The sequence below is a fragment of the Littorina saxatilis genome, unplaced genomic scaffold (assembly GCF_037325665.1).
Source record: "Littorina saxatilis isolate snail1 unplaced genomic scaffold, US_GU_Lsax_2.0 scaffold_1416, whole genome shotgun sequence".
In the NCBI taxonomy this organism is placed as follows: domain Eukaryota; kingdom Metazoa; phylum Mollusca; class Gastropoda; order Littorinimorpha; family Littorinidae; genus Littorina; species Littorina saxatilis.
Window position 1 is genome coordinate 4665 of NW_027127301.1, and position 24688 is coordinate 29352.

A 24688-nucleotide genomic window follows, 5' to 3' on the forward strand; every position below is an offset into this window, starting at 1 on the left:
CTGGCAAAATATAACTGTACTCTCTGATTATATTGAAAAACATGATTATATATAATACATGAAGGATTTTTTTTAATTTTTATTTTTTTTTATATACAAACACATATTTCTCTGTTATATATAATTTTCAAGCATTGCTAAAGAATCCTAATGCATCTTAAAATGTCTTATTGGTTGTTTGACATGTTAATTATGGTAACTATGCCATTTGTACTGTAGTTAAACTTATCTTTTATTTCTTCTTGTTCGTTACCCCTCAATAGGCGAGGGCCGGATGTAAAAAAAGCATGTATACATTGCTTATTCTGTCACCCTCGTAAAATAAATTTCAATTCAATTCAATTCAATTCTCCCTTTCTCTTTGTCTCTCCCCCTCTGACTTTCTATTTCTCTCTCTCTCCCTTTCTCTTTGTCTCTCTCTTTCTGTCTGTTTGCGCACTGGGTATGGTTGCTGAATATTGCACGTTTGGTTGATAAGTCGGTTGGTTGGTTGATTGGTTAATTGGGACTGAGATATTCATACATTCATTCCGCATTTATTCATTGTTAAAAGGCTTTTCTTATTTTTTCCCCCCAGGTTTTACGCGGAGATGGTTGCGGGTTAGCATCCCGATGTCCTCGTGTGACCCATGGAACCATACACAGCACTATATGTACAGCGTTCCTCACTGAGTGGCGTGTGCACTGTTGACAGGAGGACACTTACATCAAATCAAACGTGTTGAACAGTTACCACCAGCCTCGTGTGCAACACTTTCATCAAACGATATCTGAGGCCATGGAGGAGCAACGTCAAAAGGCAGAGACATTTCTGAAGTCACTCTCCGACCTCTCGCAGAAGATCTGCAGGCTGTGGCCCCATGGCGTGGTCAGTGTATCAGCTGAACTACGAAAACATTTGGTTGAACTTTATGACGTGACTAATTTGTTCAATGGTCTGCCATATTCTGTGAAAGAGGAATACAAGAGAAAGGCAGGAGAAGTTCTGATCAACTCCGGGCTGATAGCCTTGCTGTGTGAGAAAGCCACGCCATGGCTTGAAAACAAACTTTATGATGTGACTGACGTTATATGGGCACTTCATGTCTGCACCTTGGGCTCAAAAATATTACTGAAAAAGGATGGAGATCTTCATCGGCTGTTGACTCTGATGGTGAATCTGCTGAAGGAGTCATTTTTTGACCACATGGCGGGTACTCTACAGCAGGTGAGTCTATGGGTCAGCTCGGACCGCGTAGAAAGCGATGGTTAGCATCTAAAAAAGCAACACAACTCCTCACTCCATGCAGCTTGGGTTCCTTCAATTTTAATTTTTCTTCTTTTCTGTTTTATCATTTATTTTATCATTATTATAAAAACAAAAATTGGGGGGGCGTTTATGTAAATACTGAGCATGAATTTTCTCCTTGCTTCCCGTCATTATTCTCTGCCTCTTTTACATTTAGTCAAGTTTTGACTACATGTTTTAACATAGACGGGGAATCGAGACTAGGATGTGGTGCATGTGTGTGGGTGTGCGTGTGTGTGTGCAAAGCGATGCCGACAAAACTGCTTGACCGATCTTCATGAAACTTCACATGAGAGTTCCTGTGTATAATATCCCCAGACTTTTATTCTCTTCATTTTTGTGATACATATCTTTGATGACGTCATATCCGGCTTTTTGTGAACGTTGAGGCGGCTCTGTCACACCCTCAATTTTTAACCAAATCGATTGAAAGTTTTGTCAAGCAATCTTCGGACTATGGGATTGCATTTCAGCTCGGCAGCTTAACAACTAGTTAATTAGTTTGCGCATTAAAGTTGTTATCAAAATCGAATTTTTTCGAAGCAGATAAAACAAGAACGCTGAGGCGTGTCCATTGTATTCCTCGTTGTCACGTTTCATAGATCAAAGAAATGATTATGAACGGTCAATTACTGCTAACTGACTAACCACACCACGATCCACTCTCGCAGTCAAACAAAAAGATAGAATCAACAAAAGTATAAGTTTCAGACGCCTGTTTATATACGATCTCGCCACCTCTCTCAACACTTCACTTCAATGGTTGTTATACGTCCAAGACGTAAAAAAGGGTAACTGACAAAAGTGCCAGTTAAAGTTTATTAAATGATAATAACACGCTGAACTCGTGTAAAGACAGGAAAAACTAACTGATCTGCAAAAAGCACTAGTTTATGCAGGTGTCACACACCCCACGCTGTCACCACTCAAATGTAATCACAATGCGAACGATGACTTGGTGGTGAAAGGTGCAAAAGCATGGTACACTTAGCTTTTTGCCACGGAGTGGGCGACCCGTAAATAGTCTATCTCCACAACTGCTCCGTTGATTGTAGTGCCGGTCGGCGTGGAACGAAGCAGGGAATAGTGGAGATATCAGGCGCCTCACTCCGCCGCTGAAGGTCCTCCCCGTAGATTACCAGAACTGGTAAGACGTGTAATAGGTAGAACAGCAACAGCAATAGCAAAACTCCAGAACACCAGATGTTAAAGATGCTCCCAAAGACAAAGATGCTCCAGAAGATAAATACAGCACATTATGTTCCGGTTACAGCAGATGATGTTCCGGTTACAGCAGCTGCAACAAAAAGCATCGGTGCACTAAACATTCCACGCAACCCTTCACACTCCACCTTTAACCATGTCACCTTTACATATTTCATAGAGCACGTGGCCTGCACAAACGAACTTTTAAAACAACAAATCAGCCATTTTCCCTCCTTCTCTCCATATCTGCAAAAACCATATACAGATTATACTTTTAGCGTCACAAAGAGCCTATTATGCGCTATCCTGGAAAGAACAACAGAGTATTTCATTCCACAAACATTGACTCGCCAACAGCGTTTAATAACGATTTATTACCTCAACAGCCTATGAATGTGTAGCTCTCCTTAAGCGAACCCGCTTCTGTGTATGGCTTATCGTCCGTCGGCGAATTTGTAGCCACAACCCTTGTACTGAGTCTTCTTCTGCGTTGAAATCCTTCAAAACCCAGTCAAGTAATACCTGACTCGTCAAAATATATCTTGCAGCGAAAAGGCGGTCGATTCTCCGTTGTTCCAAGAGGCCTCCTGGACACGCAGAGCAGGCACGTTGACATAAACAATATCACGACGTGTTGAACACCATCAACTCTTGGACAAGAAACGACTTTCTCTTATCGAAGCCAGCGACCAATCGCTATCGTCGGAAAGTATAGCGCAGTTTTAGGCTGACTTTGCTAAGCCAGCAAAATCCCGCACGTGGAAATCCTGTACACAATAATTATTACATCTCGCACTCTAGCCCAGGCGTGGAGTTAAAACGAATTTCTCGTGCTAAGCTCGTCAGCAAAAATCATCCAGTTGCGATAAGCACTGGCGCTTTGCATTGCAATTTTGGAAAGGCACCATATACAAAGAGTTTCTTCCCCAATCAAATGTCACCAAACCGTGACACTCATCTTCTCTTGAATTCAAAAATATATACTTATGTCATGTTTACTCTAAAAATGTGCTCAGAATGAAAGAAGTAGTACGGTCGCATGCTTGGCAGAGACGAGCGTGACCGGCACGGTTGGCCTAGTGGTAAGGCGTCCGCCCCGTGATCGGGAGGTCGTGGGTTCGAACCCCGGCCGGGTCATACATAAGACTTTAAAATTGGCAATCTAGTGGCTGCTCCGCCTGGCGTCTGGCATTATGGGGTTAGTGCTAGGACTGGTTGGTCCGGTGTCAGAATAATGCGACTGGGTGAGACATGAAGCCTGTGCTGCGACTTCTGTCTTGTGTGTGGCGCACGTTCTATGTCAAAGCAGTACCGCCCTGATATGGCCCTTCGTGGTCGGCTGGGCGTTAAGCAAACAAACAAACAAACAAACAAACCCGGCCGCCTCGGTCTTTGGGTATGGTTAGCCGAAACGATCTTAATGTAGTCTCGGCGACGACTAGTTTGTGGTGTTGATCTTTTAGTTTGACTACCGACTGACTGAATGTATTTATATCGCTTCACGCGATTTGTTTTGTTCTTCACTCTTTTTTCTCTCTCGATATCCCTCTCTGTCTCTTTCTGTCTGTCTGTTTGCCTGTCCGTTTGTCTGTCTGTCTGTCTGTCTATCTGTCTCTCTATCTCTATCTCTGTTTCTCTCTCTGTTTTCCTCTCTCTGTACCTTTCTCTTCCCCTCTGTCTTTCGTTCTCTCTCTCTCTCTCTCTCTCTCTCTCTCTCTCTCTCTCTCTCTCTCTCTCTCTCTCTCTCAGTCTCCCCCCCCCCCATATCTCGTCCTCTGTTTCTCTTGACCTGATTGCGAATGAAGAACTCCACGTGTCATGTTTTAGCAACCTTTCTCTCTTCCCCTCTGTCTTTCGTTTTTTCTCGCTCTCTCTCACTCTCAGACACACACAGACACACACACACACACACACAGACACAGACAGACAGACAGACAGACACATACACACACACACACACACACACACACACACACACACACACACACACACACACACACACACACACACACACACACACACATCGGGAGACAAACCTCGCTCTCCACCCTCGTTAAAACTTGTAGTCATTGCTTGACTGAGTGTAAAAATGATTGCATTGTATTCCCCATGAAGAGAAGAATAAATAAATGTATTAACATTAAAAATCACCCACTGAGTTTATTGGGTTTTTTTAAAGGTTAAATGACTTTGTTGTTGATTCTGGCTTAGCCCTTGGTCGTGACACTGATGACTTTTTTTCATGATCACAAAAATTCTGTTAGGGAGGTGACGCAGTCTTGGAACTTAGCCTGGCTGTGTTAAACGGCTTGGCAGAGGTTGAAGAAAACAAGCAGCATATACATCTGCCGAGCATCCTCAGCGTCTTGAAAGCCTACTCCATGTCCGAGAATGAAAGGTGAGACGGCTACATTCTTATTAATTTAGTGTCACAGTATTACGGCACATAACATAATGATTTGTTGAAACATTTTCCGGGACTTCTTACTTAAAATAGAAAGAAATATCGGAGAATTATTACTCTTGTTATTAATCATTTATCTGTAAATAAAAGAACCTTTTCAATGCCAAGCACTTCGTGACAGGCTATTTATAAAACACTCGTGCGTGGTGTGGTGTGGTGTGTTTGCGCGTCTATTTTTACACACACACACACACACACGCACACACACGCACACACACACACACACACATATATATCATATATATATACACACACAGCGGGGGTCAAGGTCACCAGCGGCGGAAAACGGACGAGAGTTTTTGCGTCTTTAAAGAAACTGTAATTCCGAGGTATCTACGCCAAAATATGGATGTTACAGGACCTACTTTGCAGCGACTCAAGATCTTCTGTACCCTTCGTAATAAAGACAGCGTAATTTTGTAGAAAATAAGCGGTAATTGACAAAATTGTTTTTCCATCCGACTCACAGCATGCACAGAGTACACAGAGACACCGGACAAGGAAGTCGCCTTCACAACAGTTACTGCGCCGCGACCAACAACGCCTAAACCAAAGACTGGGGCAGGTAGAACAGGAACATTTTGAAATCAGAGAAACATTCAATTGTGTTTACACTGAGAAACGTAGTCGTTAATCAGACAAACACAATGTCGCTCTCCCGAACAAACGGAAACTCTATTGTCTAGGATTGCAGGAATCCAAGAGCGACTAGAAAATGTCGGTAGTACCATGGACAGGCAGACAACGTTGTCACAAAGATGTGAGTAGCATATTTGTGAGGTGAAACCACGTCGTGTTTTTAACCTCCCTAAATGTTGTACAGGCGAGGGTAGCTGACCGGACTGGCGTTATTCACGTGTTTCGGGTGTTGCACGCAAAACTGGCTTAGCTTGATGTGAGTTGTGTTTGAGACATGTAGCTGGTCTGAGGTAAATAACGTCACAGCGTTTGAGATTTCCAACCGGGAAGGTTGTTCAGCGTGTGTCAGACTTGTTCTGGGAACAAGTACTCTTTCAAGAGACGGGTCTCTTAAGGTAAATGATTTACTATGTTGTATATTATTGACGTTGGAATACATAGCTGGAGCGTAAAGGTTAGTGTGTATAAAGTGCACCCAATCTTAGTGTGAAGCGTTGAGAGAATTCTTGATGTAAGTGTATCACGGTTTTTCATGGGGAATTTCTTGAACATAACTGCTACGCATTTATGTTATGTTTAAGACGGTCATGCTTTGTATGGGGAGTGTTATTCATTGATAAGTGTTAGTTTGGATATTGAATCTGTACGGAATGTGAACGTGGAATGAACGAGAATGTATGAGTGGTACATGAACGTTTATTAAGACTTGGTTAAATTCTTTAGGAGTTTCCATGAGGGATTTCCATGGCGTATAAGGGAGGGACCTTACACGAGAGAAGCGCTAGACGACGGTGGAAGCAAGGGACCACCTCGGCGCAGATGACTAGACGAGTGGAGTCTTCATCGATACCGGTCGTAGCTGACGACGGTTGTTTCCGCTACGGGCGGAAGGGTTTCTCGGGGAGAAACCTGGAAGGTGTGTGTTGGCATCTTCAGTGAGATGTGTGTTGGCATCTTCAGTGAAAGGTGTGTGTTGGCATCTTCAGTGAAAGGTGTGTGTCGGCATCTTCAGCGAAAGGTGTGTGTTAGCATCTCTGTGTGTTGGCATCTGAATTCATTATTCTACGAGGATTCAGCGAGACAAGTAAGTGAACTGGCGACATGCAGTGAGCCGTGATACGAACTCGTGAGTGTCTGTTGGTACCTTCTTGTGTGCGTTAATCTATATTTGAGAAAGTATTGTTATAATATGTATTTACATGCCTTGAGTGAAAGCTGGAAGATTGTGCGAACTGTGTGTTGAAAAGTTGTTCGTATTGATGTATTTAAAGTGAAGAAGTATGTTGTTTTTGGTTGAGGAAATAATGAGCCTGCATCCTCCCAAATTCTGTTTTTGAAGTGTTTGGTGTGAAAGGGTAGAGACAGTGCAAAAGGGCAGAACACGCATAATAAATTCACATGCAAACCACTTCGTGACAAACGTGAAGACATGTGCAGAACTGAAAGAAGTATGTGAGAAATATGATGAACAATATGACACGGTCATTCGAATACATTTGACAAGGGACCAATGCACAAAATTAACGTGTTTGCAAGATCGTTCGCGAACGTGAGACTGTTCCTGATGTATCAGAACTCATTTACATTCGACGCGATCTGGAAACCATGTCACGAAGTATTAACCTTATCGGTGTGCATTGTATGTTTGTCGTCTGAAATCGGAATTTTCCCTTTTTCCTGTACCCACCCCTCTTTCGCAATGTACTTAGTACAGTTTGATCGAATAAAACTTCCATTTTCGCGACATTTCACAGGCCAAGTGTCATTTTACCACCATATCATGTACCATTAGCTCCACATCCCATTTTGGCGCAATCTCGTTTCGCCGTTAGCCCATTTCGCCCCCATCCCATTTTCGCGACATTTCACAGGCCAAGTGTCATTTTACCACCATGTCATGTACCATTAGCTCCACATCCCATTTTGGCGCAATCCCGTTTCGCCGTTATCCCATTTTGCCCCCATTCCATTTTCGCGACATTTCACAGGCCAAGTGTCATTTTACCACCATGTCATGTCATTAGCTTCACATCCCATTTTGGCGCAATCCCGTTTCGTCGTTATCCCATTTCGCCCCCATCCCATTTTCGCGACATTTCACAGGCCAAGTGTCATTTTACCACCATGTCTTGTACCATTAGCTCCACATCCCATTTTGGCGCAATCCCGTTTCGTCGTTATCCCATTTTGCCCTCATCCCATTTTCGCGACATTTCACAGGCCAAGTGTAATTTTACCACCGTGTCATACCACTAGCGCCACATTCCATTTTGTCGCCATGCCGTGTAGCCGTCATCCCATTTTGCCGCCATCCCTATTTTGCGACATTTTGGATTGTGGCAAAAATGGGATTTCGCGTAAACGGAATGTCTCCCTAGTTGAATAACGCAGTATAGTAGTATAGTGAGGCTTGGCAAGAAGAACAAATCAAAATGGGATGGCGGCAGAATGGGATGGTGTCAAAATGGGATGTCGCGCTATGAGCTCTGACGCGATGACGTCACACAGTCGTGTGCAGAGTTGTCTGGCCTTGCCTCAGGCATTCCGGCGGAACTCGCGAGAAGGCAACACGCGAAATGTGCACTCCGAATCTCCCGCATTTATCGACATGGTCTCTAGTTGTAGTGTTAAAATTTGCCATAACAGACAAGATAGAGATAGGGACAGAAGATTCTTTTCTGTTCCATTTGTTGTCAACGAAAAGGGCAAAGAGACAAGGGATTTGACTGCACGACGCCGGCGAGAATGGTTAGCACAGCAGTTTGAATCAACAGCTAGGAGATCTATACGTGTGCTCTGATCATGTTGTCAATGGTAAGTACTCATGCTTTTGTACATCTGCCTTGGTTAGTCTGTGTTTTATGCAAGCTGTGTTGTGATGGTAGTGTGCGGACAGTCGGTCAGTCCTGCACCGAGTGCAGTCTATGACTGACCGGGGAGTGTCAGTCTTACACTTACTCTCTATAACAACTTACATGTATCATCATAATCATGGTTGCCCAAAACCATGACTTGTGAGAATGCCATGATTATGTGTGAAAATACTTGGATTTGATAATCATAATTTATTTGAACAATAAATGGTTATTGTTGATACAACTTCATAGTTCAGTTTTAAAGGGTAGATCTGTGTCTAGATTTACTCATTCATTTTGTTTGGGTGATTTATTTTTAAAATAACTCCCAATCCATAATTTACAATACATTTGCCTTTGATTTTTTTTGCATCGCAACCATCAACCCTGTGGGAAGTAAACAGTCCGAGCTGGACGCCTACTTTGAAACTTGGGTATGGTGCAGGGACACAGCCTGACAGCCAACAAGGACGGTACCAGAGACTCAAGGAGAAGAAGAAGCTTGTGGGGAGTGAGTCAACTCCTTCTCACCCTAATTTAGCAGAGGATGCTGGTGATGGCGACGGGGAAGGTACTTCGGATACAGCAGAACTGGCTGCTCCTCTTCCCGAGAGAGGTGACTGTGGTGGTACTTACTGCCAGACTGAAACCTATGACAATTTTGCCTGGATTTCTAAAGATGCAGAAAAGCAGCTACGGGATGAACTAAACAGGCTGGTGCTAGAAAATCGGGAACTTAAAGACGAACGTGCCAAAACCAAAGAGACACTTGATTCTTTGAGGGACAATGACGACACTGTGCGATATTTTACTGGGATTTCTAATTTCTTTACACTTGTTTCATCATTTGATTTTCTTGCACCGCATTTACCAACACACTCGCGCAGAGCACTGACAAAGTTTCAAGCTCTCATGCTCACATCCACGCATATGCGCCTTAACACACCCCTGCAACACCTGGCATACATCGTTTCTGTGTCAAGAACAACTGCCAGCAAAGTTTTTCACGAGACTGTGCATATCATGTACCACCGACTGCAGCCACTTGTTTTCTGGCCAGACAGGCGAAGCATAAAGACAAGTCTACCGCCACAGTTCCTTCCCTATCCATGGAACAGAGTAGTGTCCATTATTGACTGTTTTGAAATATTCATTGAGAGACCCTCCAGTGTTGATGCTAGTGCACTCACCTGGTCAAACTACAAGCACAACAATACAATTAAATACTTAATATTAATTACTCCTCAAGGCCATATTTCTTTTATTTCTAAAGGGTGGGGTGGGCGAACACGTGACAAGCACATCACTGCAAATAGTGGGTATCTAGACAATAGTGTACAAAATGATGTGATTTTGGTTGTCAGGGGATTTGACATTAATGAACTGGTGGCTATGACATAATGAGAGGTGCACAAGTGAAAATCCCTGCCTTTACAAGAGGGACGAGTCAGCTTACAGCTTATGAAATAGAGTCAACACGCAAACTAGCTAATCTGAGAATTCATGTTGAGCGAGTTATCGGTATTCTTTGTGGGAAGTACACAATTCTGAACTCTGATATTCCGACTGATCTTTTGTTTGCAAGAGAATGAGAAGAGGTGGTAACACTGGACAAAATAGTCATTGTATCATCTGGGCTTGTCAATGTTTTCACTGGTATCATGTGATTCTTGCTGTGACGCTGCATAAGCACAGCCTGGTGAACTGAAGGCATTGTTTAGAGAATATGTTAATTAAACTGTGGTGTATTGTATCTGATTCTGATTCAGGTGTCTCACATGAGCAGTAGCAATAGTCTTTCTGTTATGTTTTCAATGGATGGAATCTTGAATTTAAAGATGAAGGAATTGTTTAAAGAATGTGTTAATTAAACTGTGGTGTATTGTATCTGATTCTGATTCAGGTGTCTCACGTGAGCAGTAGCACTTGAACAGTTTTCCTGTTATCATGTTTTCTGGATGGAATCTTGAATTTGAATATGTGTATATGATCTGACCTGCTGCTATTTCCTTCCAATTCAAGAGCAGATGTAATTCTTTCTATTACACACACACACACACACCACATTAACATACACTTTGAAATCATTTTGCATAAATGTGACATGTATTGACACAACTGACAAAGGTTGAATTATGCTTATTAGCCTCAAAATAGCTCTACACAGGAAACAAGATATAGGAGCATTGCAAAATTAAATGGCCTACACTTGAAATGCGAGCACACATTTAAACTACCAATAACATGCAACTGCAAGCGACACTGAACATACCACGACCAGTATTGCAGGTATGAAGCCAAAGTGAAGAGAAGAACTATTTCCATTAATGTTCAAAATTGAAAATGAAATAACATATACTGTGGGCATGTGAGTCATTAACTATTCATTATGATAAATAAACCTGTGCGCTTTTTTGCAAAAATAAATGTGTTCAATTTTGTTGTCATCAAAACAGAACTACGTAGTTGATAATAGAAACTAACGTTCAGTTCCACTGCCAATTGAAACACTGTATTACTTGACTGTACTGATGCAGAACTACGCTCGACCACACACTCATATTTTGTTCCCTAAATCAAGCAGTCAATCCGTGTCACTGGAAACATTGAACGAGGAGAATGAACATATACCTGGCTGAATAAGTTGATAATCAAACTGTTCATGATTCTTTGTTATCAGAATGTGTATTGATTATCAGTTTTAGAACGTGTCCATAAGCAGTCTGCTTGTTAACGTTCTTAATGTTGTTACTGTTTATAACGTGTATACAAGAAATTAATAAAAACACGCTTAAACCAAAATGGGATGGGGCAAAAAAGGGGACGGCGGCAAAATGAGATTGCACCAAAATGGGATGTGGATCTAAAACCACCCCCACCACCCAGCGTAGAGGCTCTAAACAACAAATATTAACAATAATAATAAAAGGCATGCATTACTTTGTGGAATGCGATATTTTTACATTTTTACAAATCACGGGTTAACACCCAAGCCACCCCTTCAAACCCCTATCCACCGATCCAACTAACAAAACCAAAACACATAAAAAATAGTTTCGACTACATTTTTTCTCATTCCTCTAACAAGTAGCCGTAGCGATGTGGGTGTGTGTGTGGGGGTGTGTGTGTGTGTGTGTGTGTGTGTCATTGATCAACCCATTATAACTCAACTATTTTCCCCTTCAAAAACATGGTTTTGCTTTTTAGCCGATTACAAACTCGAACCTTAAACAGAGAAGAAAGCACCATCTGAACATCTCAAGTTAAGAATAAAACGAGTATTTTATTCATTCGTTCGGCCCGGACGTGAAAAACACCAAATTTCGCCTTTGCAGTCGTTGTTTCGGCCCGCGTCCCGGACCGCTGAGCCGAAATAATAATAATAATAATAATATGGGAGATTTATAGAGCGCTTTACATTCTCAAAGCGCTTTACAATGACAAACATACATAATACATACAAAGCAAAGCAAAAGCATGTGCAGCAGCATTCAGCACACAAGTGAACAACGAAACTCAAACACTACATCAATACAATCTGCAAGCATACTAACACAGGCAAAAACATTCGAACATTCAAACACCTGATTCAAAAATGCACCATGTTGAAATAAAATTAATCAAAATACTGGGTGAAGAAGTGTGTTTTAAGGTTTGATTTGAAGGAACAGAATGTTTGGCAGTGTCGGATAGAGTAAGGGAGAGAGTTCCACGCAACGGCAGCAGAGTGGGAGAAGGCTCTCTGGCCGTGCTGTTTGCGACTAAAAGAAGATAGACGGAATATTCTAGTGTCTACAGAGGAGCGGAGGGATCGTGAGGGTGTATAGAGTGTGAACAGGTCAGACAGGTAGGATGGGGCTGAGCCAGATATTATTTTGTAGCAGATACAGCAGCACTTATATTGGATTCTCAGCTCTACAGGGAAATGTCACTATAGTCTTGGTTTTTTACTCGGGACGCGTCCGCGAGCATCTGAGATGGTACCCGACAAAACAAACTGTAGATCCACGCCTATCAAAGATTTTTTTCTCTTTTTCTTCAAAAGCTATTTGCAAAATGAACAATCTGTATGTCCATAACACATACTTTGATTAAAGTTAACTCGACTTAACAGGAAAGACCAATTTCTATCTTCCGTTTTTGCGACGACGACAAATTGTTCCATTTTCCAGCCGGAACGTCTCGCAAAGGCCCCGTCCCGACTGTGTGAGGGGGGAAAAAAGAAGGTCACCGTCACTTGTCGTCGTGCTGAGTTGTCGGGCGTCTTCACCGCAACCTCACTAGTATCATAGTTGTATTCACGTACATGTATTACTATTATTTCATGGGAAGGAAAATATTGGTGTTTGAGATGTGTACTTTTCATTGCTCAGGGTGTACAACTACGCAATCATTACTATGGCTTTGCTGGAGACGGAAAGGCGAGCAGACATATTCTCCCCAAACCATGACACGGTTCAGTTTCTCCTGGGTCAGCTGAAGGCACTGGAGCGTGAAGGATTTAATCCACACAGAAAACTGGCGGGAGTATTCGGAGGTACATGTATTTTATTTTAATTATTTTTTATTTTTTTTTTTTTTTTTTTACTTTTGGGAAGACGCTTAAGCGTGCCCTTTTAATTAAATAAACAATAATATTATATAACACACTTGGTATATGTATGTTTAACTGTACATTAATATGTGGCATAGCACATTTAACATTAACTTTTGGAGCAAATTCTTACAATACATAAATGGACAAAAATGTATTAATCTATACGGTTGTGTCTGCGGTGTCAAAATTTGCGACATCAACATAATCATGAATCCACACACACACATACATATGCACATATACTTTAATATTTTTTATTTACAAAATACTCAAACGTCTCAACCCTAATTCGCAATTAAACATAACATTTAAATCAATAGGCCTACCATATCTATCTAAAACTGATTTTTGTTCAAGGGATAGATACTTGCTGATACACATTTTTGCTATCAACAAAATATGATTTCTAATTTTGTTTGTTGGGGTATGCATTCCTGGTAAACATCATGTTCTGTTAATATAACATTTTCTTTCGTATTAACAAAAATACATCTAATAATATGTTCATTTTTCTACATTTCCAAAAAAAGTGCTCAATATAATCTATTTCGTTACAAAGACTACACAAATTATTTTTTTTCAACTTCATCTTGTGGAGTAAAATGTTTGTGGGCCTGGGTAAATATGTAATATTTTCCATAGAAGCAACTTTAATCTTTCCTCGCTTGTACATTTAATTGCCAAGAGCCAATATTTCTCGTCAATGAAAATATTATATTTATGTAACCAGAATTTTACAGACCAGGGTGCGCTTGCTTTTGCATTTGTTAAAATAGCGCAGAACTGTTTGGGGGAAGTTTTTTTTAACAGGTCATGTAGACAGGTCCCAGATTCGTCGCTCGCGTTTCCGTTGGCTGTATTCTCTCGCAGCGCACGCGCGCGGAGGGCCGTGTGTAAAGCATTATCTATATATATACGACTTGTGTCTGTCTGTGTGTCTGTGTGTGAGTTCGCGATGCACGGCCAAAGTTCTCCATGGATCTGCTTCAAATTTGGTGGGCATATTCAGGTAGACCCCGGACACAACCTGGTCGATAAGAATTTTCAACACGTGCTCTCAGCGCGCAGCGCTGAACCGATTTTGGTTTTTCTGTTTATCTTCCCAAATCCATTCCTCTTCCTTATCTTCTCCAGTGTTTTGCGTTTATCTCCCTTCCTTCGTGTGGCGTCAATCCATATTCCCGTTACTATTTTTAGAAGGTCACTGTCGACAACGCTCAATCCATATTCCCGTTACTATTTTTAGAAGGTCACTGTCCCGGCGAAGCCGGGTATTACTCTTCCTTATCTTCTCCAGTGTTTTGCGCGTTTATCTTCCTTCCTTCGTACGGTGCGTACAACCGGCATAGCCGGGTCCCCGGCAAAGCCGGGTATTTGGCTCTACTTCTTCCCGGCGAAGCGGGTATTCATCTAGTACTCAATAAGCCGTGTGGCGCTATAACCAACAGTGGTACAAATCTGTTCATACGGGACAACAGTGTTGTTGCCAGGCCTCGGTCTTCGGTCTCTGACGCATTCCTTTTTGATTTGACGCATTGGACCTAACCTAGTCCGGTCGATTGACCGATAGTTTTTACGTTTTGGTGGTCAACTGACCGATACATATTCGTACAACTACAAGGCGGACAAGGTCTGCAATGAATGGAATGGGAGTTGCAAAGTCGGAAAACAAACCCCGATCGAAATGCTCATGTTCGATTTCGCTACAAGTGAAAATGCACTCGGTGCCGAGTCCGTGTTTGTCGTCATTGACACTCGAGGCTGCGTTTACGGAAATACCCGATCCAGCCGGTGCACCTGTTTACCGAACACGGTGCAAACAGCGGAAAGTTCATCAATGGCTTTATTGTCATTTTTGCGTAAAAAGTTAGATTTAACTCCGGACTGTAAGTTATTTTGCATTGCATGTAACAAAGCCATGTGTGTCTTCTGCCTCCGAACACACACGCTACAGAGCTCGACTCAATGTGCGCAGTTTCGTATAAAAATTATCTTCCAATTTTCCCACTGTGTTTTATAAAATAATCATATTATGAAAGCACATACATTCTTATCTTAGTTTTTATGTATTCATTGTTAGCAAACATCGGCACTATTCATGTTTTATTTTAAACGTAGTCATTGTTATTTATAGATCACGGGCGCTTGATGTGGAGTAGGTCGCGCACGTGTGGATGTTGTGCCCGGTTCTTGTTTCTGTCTCTGTTGTTATTTTAGTTAGCGGGTCTGGTTGAGTTGTTATTTTAGTTAGCGGGTCTGGTTGAGCACGTGTTGTGTATCATGTGCCCTTTGCTGGTCATTGTGCATTTTAGTTAATGGACTGGTGATGTCATTTGTATGGAGTCGGCGCATGTGCGAGGATGTGTGTGTGTGTGTGTGGGGGGGGGGGGGGGCGCGGGAGATGGAAACTTGCTGTATGTTATGTAGTGTATATATTGTGTGTGATACGTGGTAAGTGTGATACTATTTATTTGCATGTGTGATGCAGGGACAGTGTACGTGATATCTGTAGGCCTGGGCCTATGCTAGGGATTACTGTGTAAGATACATGAAATGTGATATGAATGCTGTTTTTATATGTTATACTCTTACTTTCTGCCTATGTCTTAATCCCAAGCGCAAGACAAATTCTTCTATGTGAAAATTGAAGCCAATAAAATTTGAGTTGAGTTGAGTTGAGGTATGGCGGTACAATTTGGACCTATTGGTTTTTTTAAAGGCAGGACATTTGGACCTATTTTTTTTAGGGAGGTCCAAATGACCTATTGTCTTCTTAGGCTGGGACAATATTACTGTCTATCCATATTATTATTATTATTATTATTGTGACCATATATCACGTACAACATTTACATCAGCTTTAATCCAATTTTCAAAACACAAAACATTTTAAAAAACAATACCTGCATTATTCCACAAACATTGATCAATAAATCGTTCTTTTTCTACAAAAACAAATGTCTATTCTCAGTCCATTTTACAGTTTAATACATGTTGCCAAAATTTCGATTTTATTCTCATCAGGCCTACAAACTGTCTCGGGGTGGCAGTTGATTGAAAATAACACAGACGACTTCCAAGAGCGTCATAATTATGTCTCGGAAATAATTTCCAATTTTGAAAATATGTTTGCTGTAGCCTAGCTGCCCAGCATAACAAAAAGGATGTCTGCATATTATGCATATTTATCATGTTAGTACCGCCCATTTATAATTTATCACACAAAACTGTTCGTTTAATCTTCTCAAATGCTTTAGTGTTTGAATACTTACGTTTCCACATAAATTTAAAGAGGATAGTGTTCAGTCTGTCAAGCACTTTTGTCGGGGCAGAAAGTGCCTGAAAAACGTATACAAACTGGGATATCAAAAATGTTTTAATTAGGCACAATTTACCGCTAATACTTAAATTTCTTCTTGACCACATTCCAACAATTCTTTCAATTCTATCAAGACGTTTTGACCAGTTTTCTTCAATGTCAGAAGCAACAATATCATTCCTAAATATAATACCCAACATCTTTAACTGTTTTGTCCATTTTATATTACAACATTGTTCTGGGCTGTTCTTCATGGATCCCAACCACATTGCTTCGGTTTTATTTTGATTCAAATTTAAATTTGAAATATACGAGAACTGTTTTACTATCAATAATACCTGTTGCAGGTCGTGTTTGTCTTTGAGAAACAGTGTTACGTCGTCTGCATACATTGCCAGTTTTAACACATATTCCATGTTTCTCTCTCTCGATCAAATGATGGAAAATTCAGTCCTTTTATGGTCTGATCACTGCAGATTTTAATGGCTAGGAGTTCAAGGCCAAGGACGAAGGCCATCGGAGAAAAATTACACCCCTGACGGATCCCGGTTAATACGTTGAATTCCTCGGAAATCCAACCCACGTAATTATTACAACTTGTGGTATTATTCATAATACTTTTACCCAATTTAAAACATTTCCACCAAAACCAAATTTGTTAAATGCCCAAATCATATATTCCTTTGATATTGAATCAAATGCTCGTGCAAAATCCAGATCAAGGAGAATGCCTGGCTTATTATTACAATTCATAAAATCTGTTACATCATCAATTAATCGAATAATATCACTCGCTTTTCTGCCTTTAATGAAACCAACCGATGTGCCAGACATTTTGCAAATATTTTGTAATCAGTATTAGTGAGAGAAATGGGTCTCCAATTATTTAAATTATCTCGTGATAGATCCTTTCCTTTGTGAATTAAGGATATCACCGCCTTTTTTGTGTAGGAGACAATTCAGCTTGAAAAGATGCGCTTAAGGAGGCAAACACCAAATCCTTAACTTTAGGCCAGAAAAAATTCATAAAACTGGCTGTGACGCCGTCCAAGCCCGGCGCAGAGCCGTTTCTTAATGATTGAAGTGCTCTACCAATTTCTTCAATTGTAATATCTTTTTCCAACTCATTCGTCTGGTCCTCTTTTAATTGTGGAATATTTAATTGGGATAACTCGCGTTCCGCCTTCGTTTCATCAAAACACATTTTCGTACCAAACATTTTTCGACAAAAAATTTGTTTGCGCTTGCATTATTTCTTGTTGTGATGTAAAAATGTTTCCATTATCGTCACACAATCTGTCCATTACTTTAACATTTGCTCTTGCTTTTTCCAAATTCAAAAAGTATCGGGTATTTTGTTCCCCTTCTGCAATAAATGTTTCACGAGATCTCACCTGTGCGCTTTTTGCCTCGTGAATATTATAAATTTCTAATTTGTGCTTAACATTTTCTCTCTGTGTCAACAAACGTTGGTTTTCTGCATCAGTGGACAACTTTTTATCGATTTCATTTAATTTGTTATGCAACTTCTGTTTCTGATCAATCATTTGCATTTTCTTCCTTTTACTAAAACTAATACAAAATTCCCCTATTTTAACTTTACAAATCTCCCAGTGCATCTGAGGTTCAATATGTACATTTTCAATCATATGTTGTTCTAGCAACTCATTCGTTCTTTCAACAAATTCACAATCATTCAGTAAACTATCAATAAACTTCCAATATGACGGGCCTCTATCAATATGTGTTAATTTAAAATGCATGATTACCATCCCGTGATCGGTCTGTGCTACTGACTGTATCTTACAATCACGTGTCCGATTCAATACATCATCGCAGGCTAATATAAAATCAAGTCTCCTGGCAATTAAGGGTGTTTTTCGTGACCATGTGAACTCTTTATCATCAACATGAAAAAGACGCCACAGATCGTTCAGGCCGTTATCAGCCAGCAAGTTATTAATCAATCAATCAATGAGGCTTATATCGCGCATATTCCGTGGGTACAGTTCTAGGCGCTCTGCAGTGATGCCGTGTGAGATGAAATTTTACATCAAAAGCATTATGTTTACCCCCACTTATGATATCTAAATCATTATCCAAAACACAATTAAAATCACCACAAACTATTTTCTGATAATCTGCTTTTTCCTTTAAAAATTTTTCAAGAAGTGCAAAATAATTACTTCTTTCAGTCATGTTGTTTGGACCGTAAACGTTAACAAGTCGCGTAAGGCGAAATTACTACATTTAGTCAAGCTGTGGAACTCACAGAATGAAACTGAACGCACTGCATTTTTTCACAATGACCGTAGTCCGCCGCTCGTGCAAAACGCAGTGAAATTGACGAGCCTGTTTAACGCTGTAATGGTTGCGCTTTGCTGCATAGCACGCTTTTCTGTACCTCTCTTCGTTTTAACTTTCTGAGCGTGTTTTTAATCCAAACATACCATATCTATATGTTTTTGGAATCAGGAACCGACAAGGAATAAGATAAAATTGTTTTTAAATCGATTTTTGAACTTTTATTTTAATCAAATGTTTTATATTTTTAATTTTCAGAGCTTGTTTTTAATCCAAATATAACATATTTATATTTTTTTGGAATCAGAAAATAATAAAGAATGAGATGAACATAATTTTGGATCGTTTTATAAAAATATAATTTTAATTACAATTTTCAGATTTTTAATGACCAAAGTCATTAATTAATTTTTAAGCCTCCAAGCTGAAATGCAATACCAAAGTCCGGCCTTCGTCGAAGATTGCTTGGCCAAAATTTCAATCAATTTGATTGAAAAATGAGGGTGTGACAGTGCCGCCTCAACTTTTACAAAAAGCCGGATATGACGTCATCAAAGACATTTATCCAAAATATGAAAAAAACATCAGGGGATATTATTACCAGAAACTCTCATGTACAATTTCATAAAGATCAGTCCAGTAGTTTACTCTGAATCGCTCTACACACACACACACACACACACACACACACACACACACACACACACACACACACACACACACACACACGTACACACACACACACATACACCACGACCCTCGTCTCGATTCCCCGTCTATGTTAAAACATTTAGTCAAAACTTGACTAAATGTAAAAACATACAACTTTTCTTCGTTAACCATGACTTCAAGCTCAAGTAATTCTTCTCGACTTCACAACACATTGCATTTCAAATGGGAAATTCTTTCGAACAAGTATTATTTGGCCAAGGCTATGATTCGTTGCCGTTCAATAAAAAATCTTCCCTCCCCATTCTCTTTCCCATTGCTCAACGTCATTTTCTGAAACGTATGTTTCTTGAACACAAACGATATCAATTTGTTGTTTTCTTAGATAATAAAAAATTTTTTTCGCTTTGTTTTGTTTCGTAAACCATGAATGTTTACAGAAGAAATAGATAAGGCCGCCATGGCAAACACGAGCTAGCATTGCAAGTAAAATCGTCGTCCGTCAGTCGTAAAGTCCGTGGGGTCAGAATCCGTCAGGTCAATCGGACGTACATGTATTGCCTGAATGCCTGTTTCTCTACCTGTTTTCACATCAAAAACCAAATTAGTTTTTTCCTCCAAAGTAGTAGCAGAACACATTTAAAAAAAACATTTCACCAAATTAGCAGACATGAAGCGTAGGAGTATATTATACATGGTTTTGTGTCTTTATTTTCAATTCTTATTTTGATTACAAAATAAAGAAGCAAACAAAGGAAAAAAAACGATGAAAAGATGTCATTAAATAAATATTGCCATTTTCTACAACTGGCGTCTGTTAGTCTACGGAACAAAGAAAGATGAACATAAATTTCTACATTTGACACACGAGTCAATCCTGGCCTCTAAACGTGTTTGCCAAAGACGCAGTTATTTTGAAACTTGCAGTGAGTCATCACCGACAATATTAATGATGTTCAGCAGAACTGTGATAATTTTCACCACACACGTACACACACATCTTACGTAAGGGACGTAAGGGACGTAAGTGCTGCAAATATGGCCGACGACAAGGAAAATGAGAGTTATGCAGAACCAATCTCTTCACATCTGAGACAATAGGAAGCGTTAAAATAAGCAAGCGGTTGCAAGCAAATGAATGTTGTTTTTCTGGGGCACTGTAGGTTAGGGGGAAGAATTTACCCGATGCTCCCCAGCATGTCGTAAGAGGCGACTAACGGATTCTGTTTCTCCTTTTACCCTTGTTAAGTGTTTCTTGTATAGAATATAGTCAATGTTTGAAAAGATTTTAGTGAAGCAGTATGTAAGAAATGTTAAGTCCTTTGTACTGGAAACTTGCATTCTCCCAGTAAGGTAATATATTGTACTACGTTGCAAGCCCCTGGAGCAAATTTTTGATTAGTGCTTTTGTGAACAAGAAACAATTGACAAGTGGCTCTATCCCATCTCCCCCCTCCCCTTTCCCCGTCGCGATGTAACCTTCGTGGTTGAAAACGACGTTAAACACCAAATAAAGAATGAAGAAATAAAGTAACCAGCAAAAGAACCAGCTTTTATTCTTGAGTGCACATAGTTCTTAGACCAAGACTGTAGTTTTGCTGTAAGGGAGCAAGGGCTCACAGTTTTGAAAACGAAATAGCCTGAACGACATTTTGTTTTTGTATGCAAAACCACTCTACACTTGACCCTTTGGTTGTGAATGCGTGTGTGTGCGCGGGGTTTGTCATTCGTAATCATGGTGACGTTTAGAAGATTCCCGGACACCTGCTTCCACCTGAGTCGATTTGATGCCTAAACGTGATCATTTGGACATCAAAATGTCGTGACGTGGTATCCTGAAAATGCTTTCAAAGGCCAAATAAAACGGTTTGTTCCAGCTATCTGCGTCCTGACACAGAATCCTGGCAACAGAGAGCTGCTGGTGCAGGGGGGCGTTCTCCCTTATCTGGAGAAAGGCTTGGCGAAGTGCGTTTCTGAGAACAATCGTGAAGGTAGGGCTGACGCTTTTTTCCTTGGAATTGTTTTGTGTTTGTGTTATCTCATTTTCCGCCTTTGGTGTGTACGATCTGATTCTTTGCGGACATACATCGAAATGATTATCTGTTTACACTTCTTGTGATAAACGATTAAATGTCCTGAGTGTATTCGTTTGTTCTTGTTTTGGTTGGATTCCATCTGGTATGGTCGAAACCCACATTCGGTTAATTGATTTATTGTTGACTATTAAACACGCACGCACGCACACACACACACACACACACACACACACACACACACACACACACACACACACACACACACACACACACACACACACACACACACACACACACACACACACACACACACACACACACACACTCATTGTCAGGTATGCATTTGTCCTCCCAGTGAAACAAATAGTGCCTGTATCAAGTTTCAAGAATTAATTGCAATTGTTTTTATGTACAGTAGGAAAATGATGTAACTATCTACGTGCCATAAAATCATCATGGAGTCGACACAAAAAAACTGTTCACATACGTTTTTGTGATGGGAAGTCAGTCAGCATACAAGTGATATCTTGCCATGGCAGGGATTGCAAAGTCCTTAAAGGTTTTAAAAACTTTTAAAAACTGACCACCCTTTAGGTCCTTTAAAGTTTGTAAAAATTGACCTGTGTTTGTTAAAGTTTGTAAAAAGTGCTGTGTGACTAAAATACACAGTGTGGGTCTTCAATGAGAATGGTTAACCTGCCTTGTGATACAAAATAATGAACAAGAGGCGAAGCCTTCAAGGCTCCCGTAAGAAATCGACTAACAGTAACACAAACTCAATCACTCCGTCACACACACACACACACACACACACACACACACACACACACACACACACACACACACACACACACACACACACACACACACACACACACACACACACACACACTCGCACACACACACTCACACACACATACACACACACACATCTCCACTTTTTGACATACATGATCATTGATTGCGATATATATTCATTGTAGCATCTACTTGCCTAAAGTTGGTAATACCCAATGTATTTGTGAATGTTACAAACCAACATGTATAGTGTAACTCTGCCTTAGACACCCACAGTTGCGATTATTCTGAGCCGACTGAAAAAAAAGTGGCCCCTCACAGCTGGAACACTACCATCTCAGAGCTTTTTACGCATGGAACGTCTCCCACACCGTGGCTCAGAACAGTTTCATTTGCTGCATTTATCCTCTCTTGATAACTTGATAACTTGCACATGTCGAAATAGTTGCGGACGCACTAGGCACAAACCCGTTAGTTTTTTCTCTCTTTTTTTACACATTTGGCAGCGTTCACTCTAAAGTTGACGCTTAAAACGGACTAATTTTTGTCCAAAGACAAAGCCGTAAATACACACAAGTTGCTTTATTTGACAGCTATGGTTGTATTCGCTACCTTTTAGCAGTGTTGGCCCAGATTTTCTAGCACAAACAAAATATAATAGCAAAAACTCAAAGTATCCCTGTGTACCCTAATATCGACCACGTTCAATAAATCGAAGAAAAGAAATGATAAAGACTGGTTTCAGTCATTCATTAAGAAGCTTGCTAATAAAGACCTATAACTACTTCTCGAGATTTCAAAAATCATACGAAACAGTCTTCTTTACGTGAAAGTTGATTATTTCAATTATAAGTTTCTTTAATTTCCTGTTGTGTTTCAAATAAAGTTCTCGTCGAACCGAAACATATAAATCTTAAGCATATTTGTTTGAATTAGTCAGACTTGCATGTCAATTTGTATCATGGTATTTTGAAGTATAGGAGGCTTTTTACAGTGATTCTTGAAGGCCTCTTCACAGGCTTCTAATATGGACCAGTTGTGAATTTTTCTGTATCTAATTTTTTCTGAGTGTCTATAATAGCCATTTCGCTCTTATTTTAGGCTTAAAGGTTAACTCAAGATAGAACAACTACCAAACACAAAATGAAACTTCTTCGCAAGCAAACAAGCTAGTTATCAGCGTAAAACAAAACGTGGTCCATATTAGGGGCCCTTCCCCCATGTGTACGCATCTGTGAAATAGTTGTGGGAAGCTCTTGGCTGTTTATATTGTAATCTGTAACAAAAAGACAAATCTTTGATCTCAATGCTGTGACTTAGGTCCTGCATCTTGAAAGTAAGTTTAACTATTATTTTTACCATGCGTTGACGCTTGTGAGTTGAATACTTGTCCTTAGATTTGAAAGTGAAAATGTTGTGTTTCAGAAACGGCAACGTGCTCAAACATCACGATTTCACTGCATTACTTGACCCTTGCGGAGCGAAACAAAGCGGAGATCATGAAGCACAAGCAGCTGCTGGATTCCTTGGCCAGCATCCATTTTGACCAGTGTCATAGTCACCACCCTGATTGCATTGTAGTTGCTAAATGCGCGTTATCAAACTTGGGTATGAATCCACAGGACCTGTCGAATGATGGGCCTCGACGTACAGGTGAGGAATACGTTTCGACCTCTGTGTTTATTCTGGAATTTTTCCTAATTTAGAAATCGTGTTTTGTGGTTGGACGAGTCGGAAACTATCATTAACATACTGATTACTGATTAATTCAAATGTGCGAATCAGACAGAATTCACGTCCTGGGTTACGATGAAAAAACAAAAACGACTGAAGAACAGTCACTCACTGACCTTCCATATTTCCAATTCAATAATAGTATATTATATACTAGAGGAATACCCGCTTCGCCGGGTAGCCGGCTATGGACCCGCCAAGCTTAGGTCCCTCCCAGATTCGTGGAATGGGAACAGCACGAAAATGATTCAGTAGCCATAAGGCCATTCCTGACCATATCGAGTCCCATCCTTGTCGACGAATGTAACCGTGTTAATCACCTTTGGAGGCGAACTCCACTCAAACAGGATTGAGCAATTTAGAGCTTATCTGTAAGCCCTTTTGAACTGTTATGGCTTTTCAAAGGAAGGCCAGTACATACAAATACACAAAAGTCGCCAGACCACATCACAAACAGAACTGAACAATCCCCAGGTGTTGCTCACATAGAGAGACACACACACACACACACACACACACACACACACACACACACACACAAACACAGAGAAGCCGTATCTATAGAGAGATAGATGACAGTGTATTTTTCGCGTGGTTATAAATTGATTCGACCTTTGCACTTTTACAGTGAGGATAATTTACGGGTCCAATTTACGTTCTGGACACTGCGGTGACCTTCTAAAAATAGTAACAGAACGCCGGGAATATCCGAAGATGCCCCACTCATACTATAGTGCACCATACGAAGGAAGGGAGGTAAACGCTGAAAACCTGGAGAA

General features: G+C 40.4%; 1 protein-coding gene across 1 annotated transcript; it reads left to right on the top strand.

Annotated features, from left to right (window-relative positions):
- Positions 1-694: 694 nt before the first annotated feature.
- On the top strand, positions 695-23894 carry LOC138955767 (uncharacterized; the record flags this gene model as incomplete). Its single annotated transcript, XM_070327305.1, has 5 exons — positions 695-1207; positions 4759-4892; positions 12826-12989; positions 21219-21332; positions 23601-23894. Coding segments are annotated over 5 exons (1206 nt in total), but the record flags the coding sequence as incomplete, so codon positions are not given.
- Between the last annotated feature and the right edge of the window lie 794 nt (positions 23895-24688).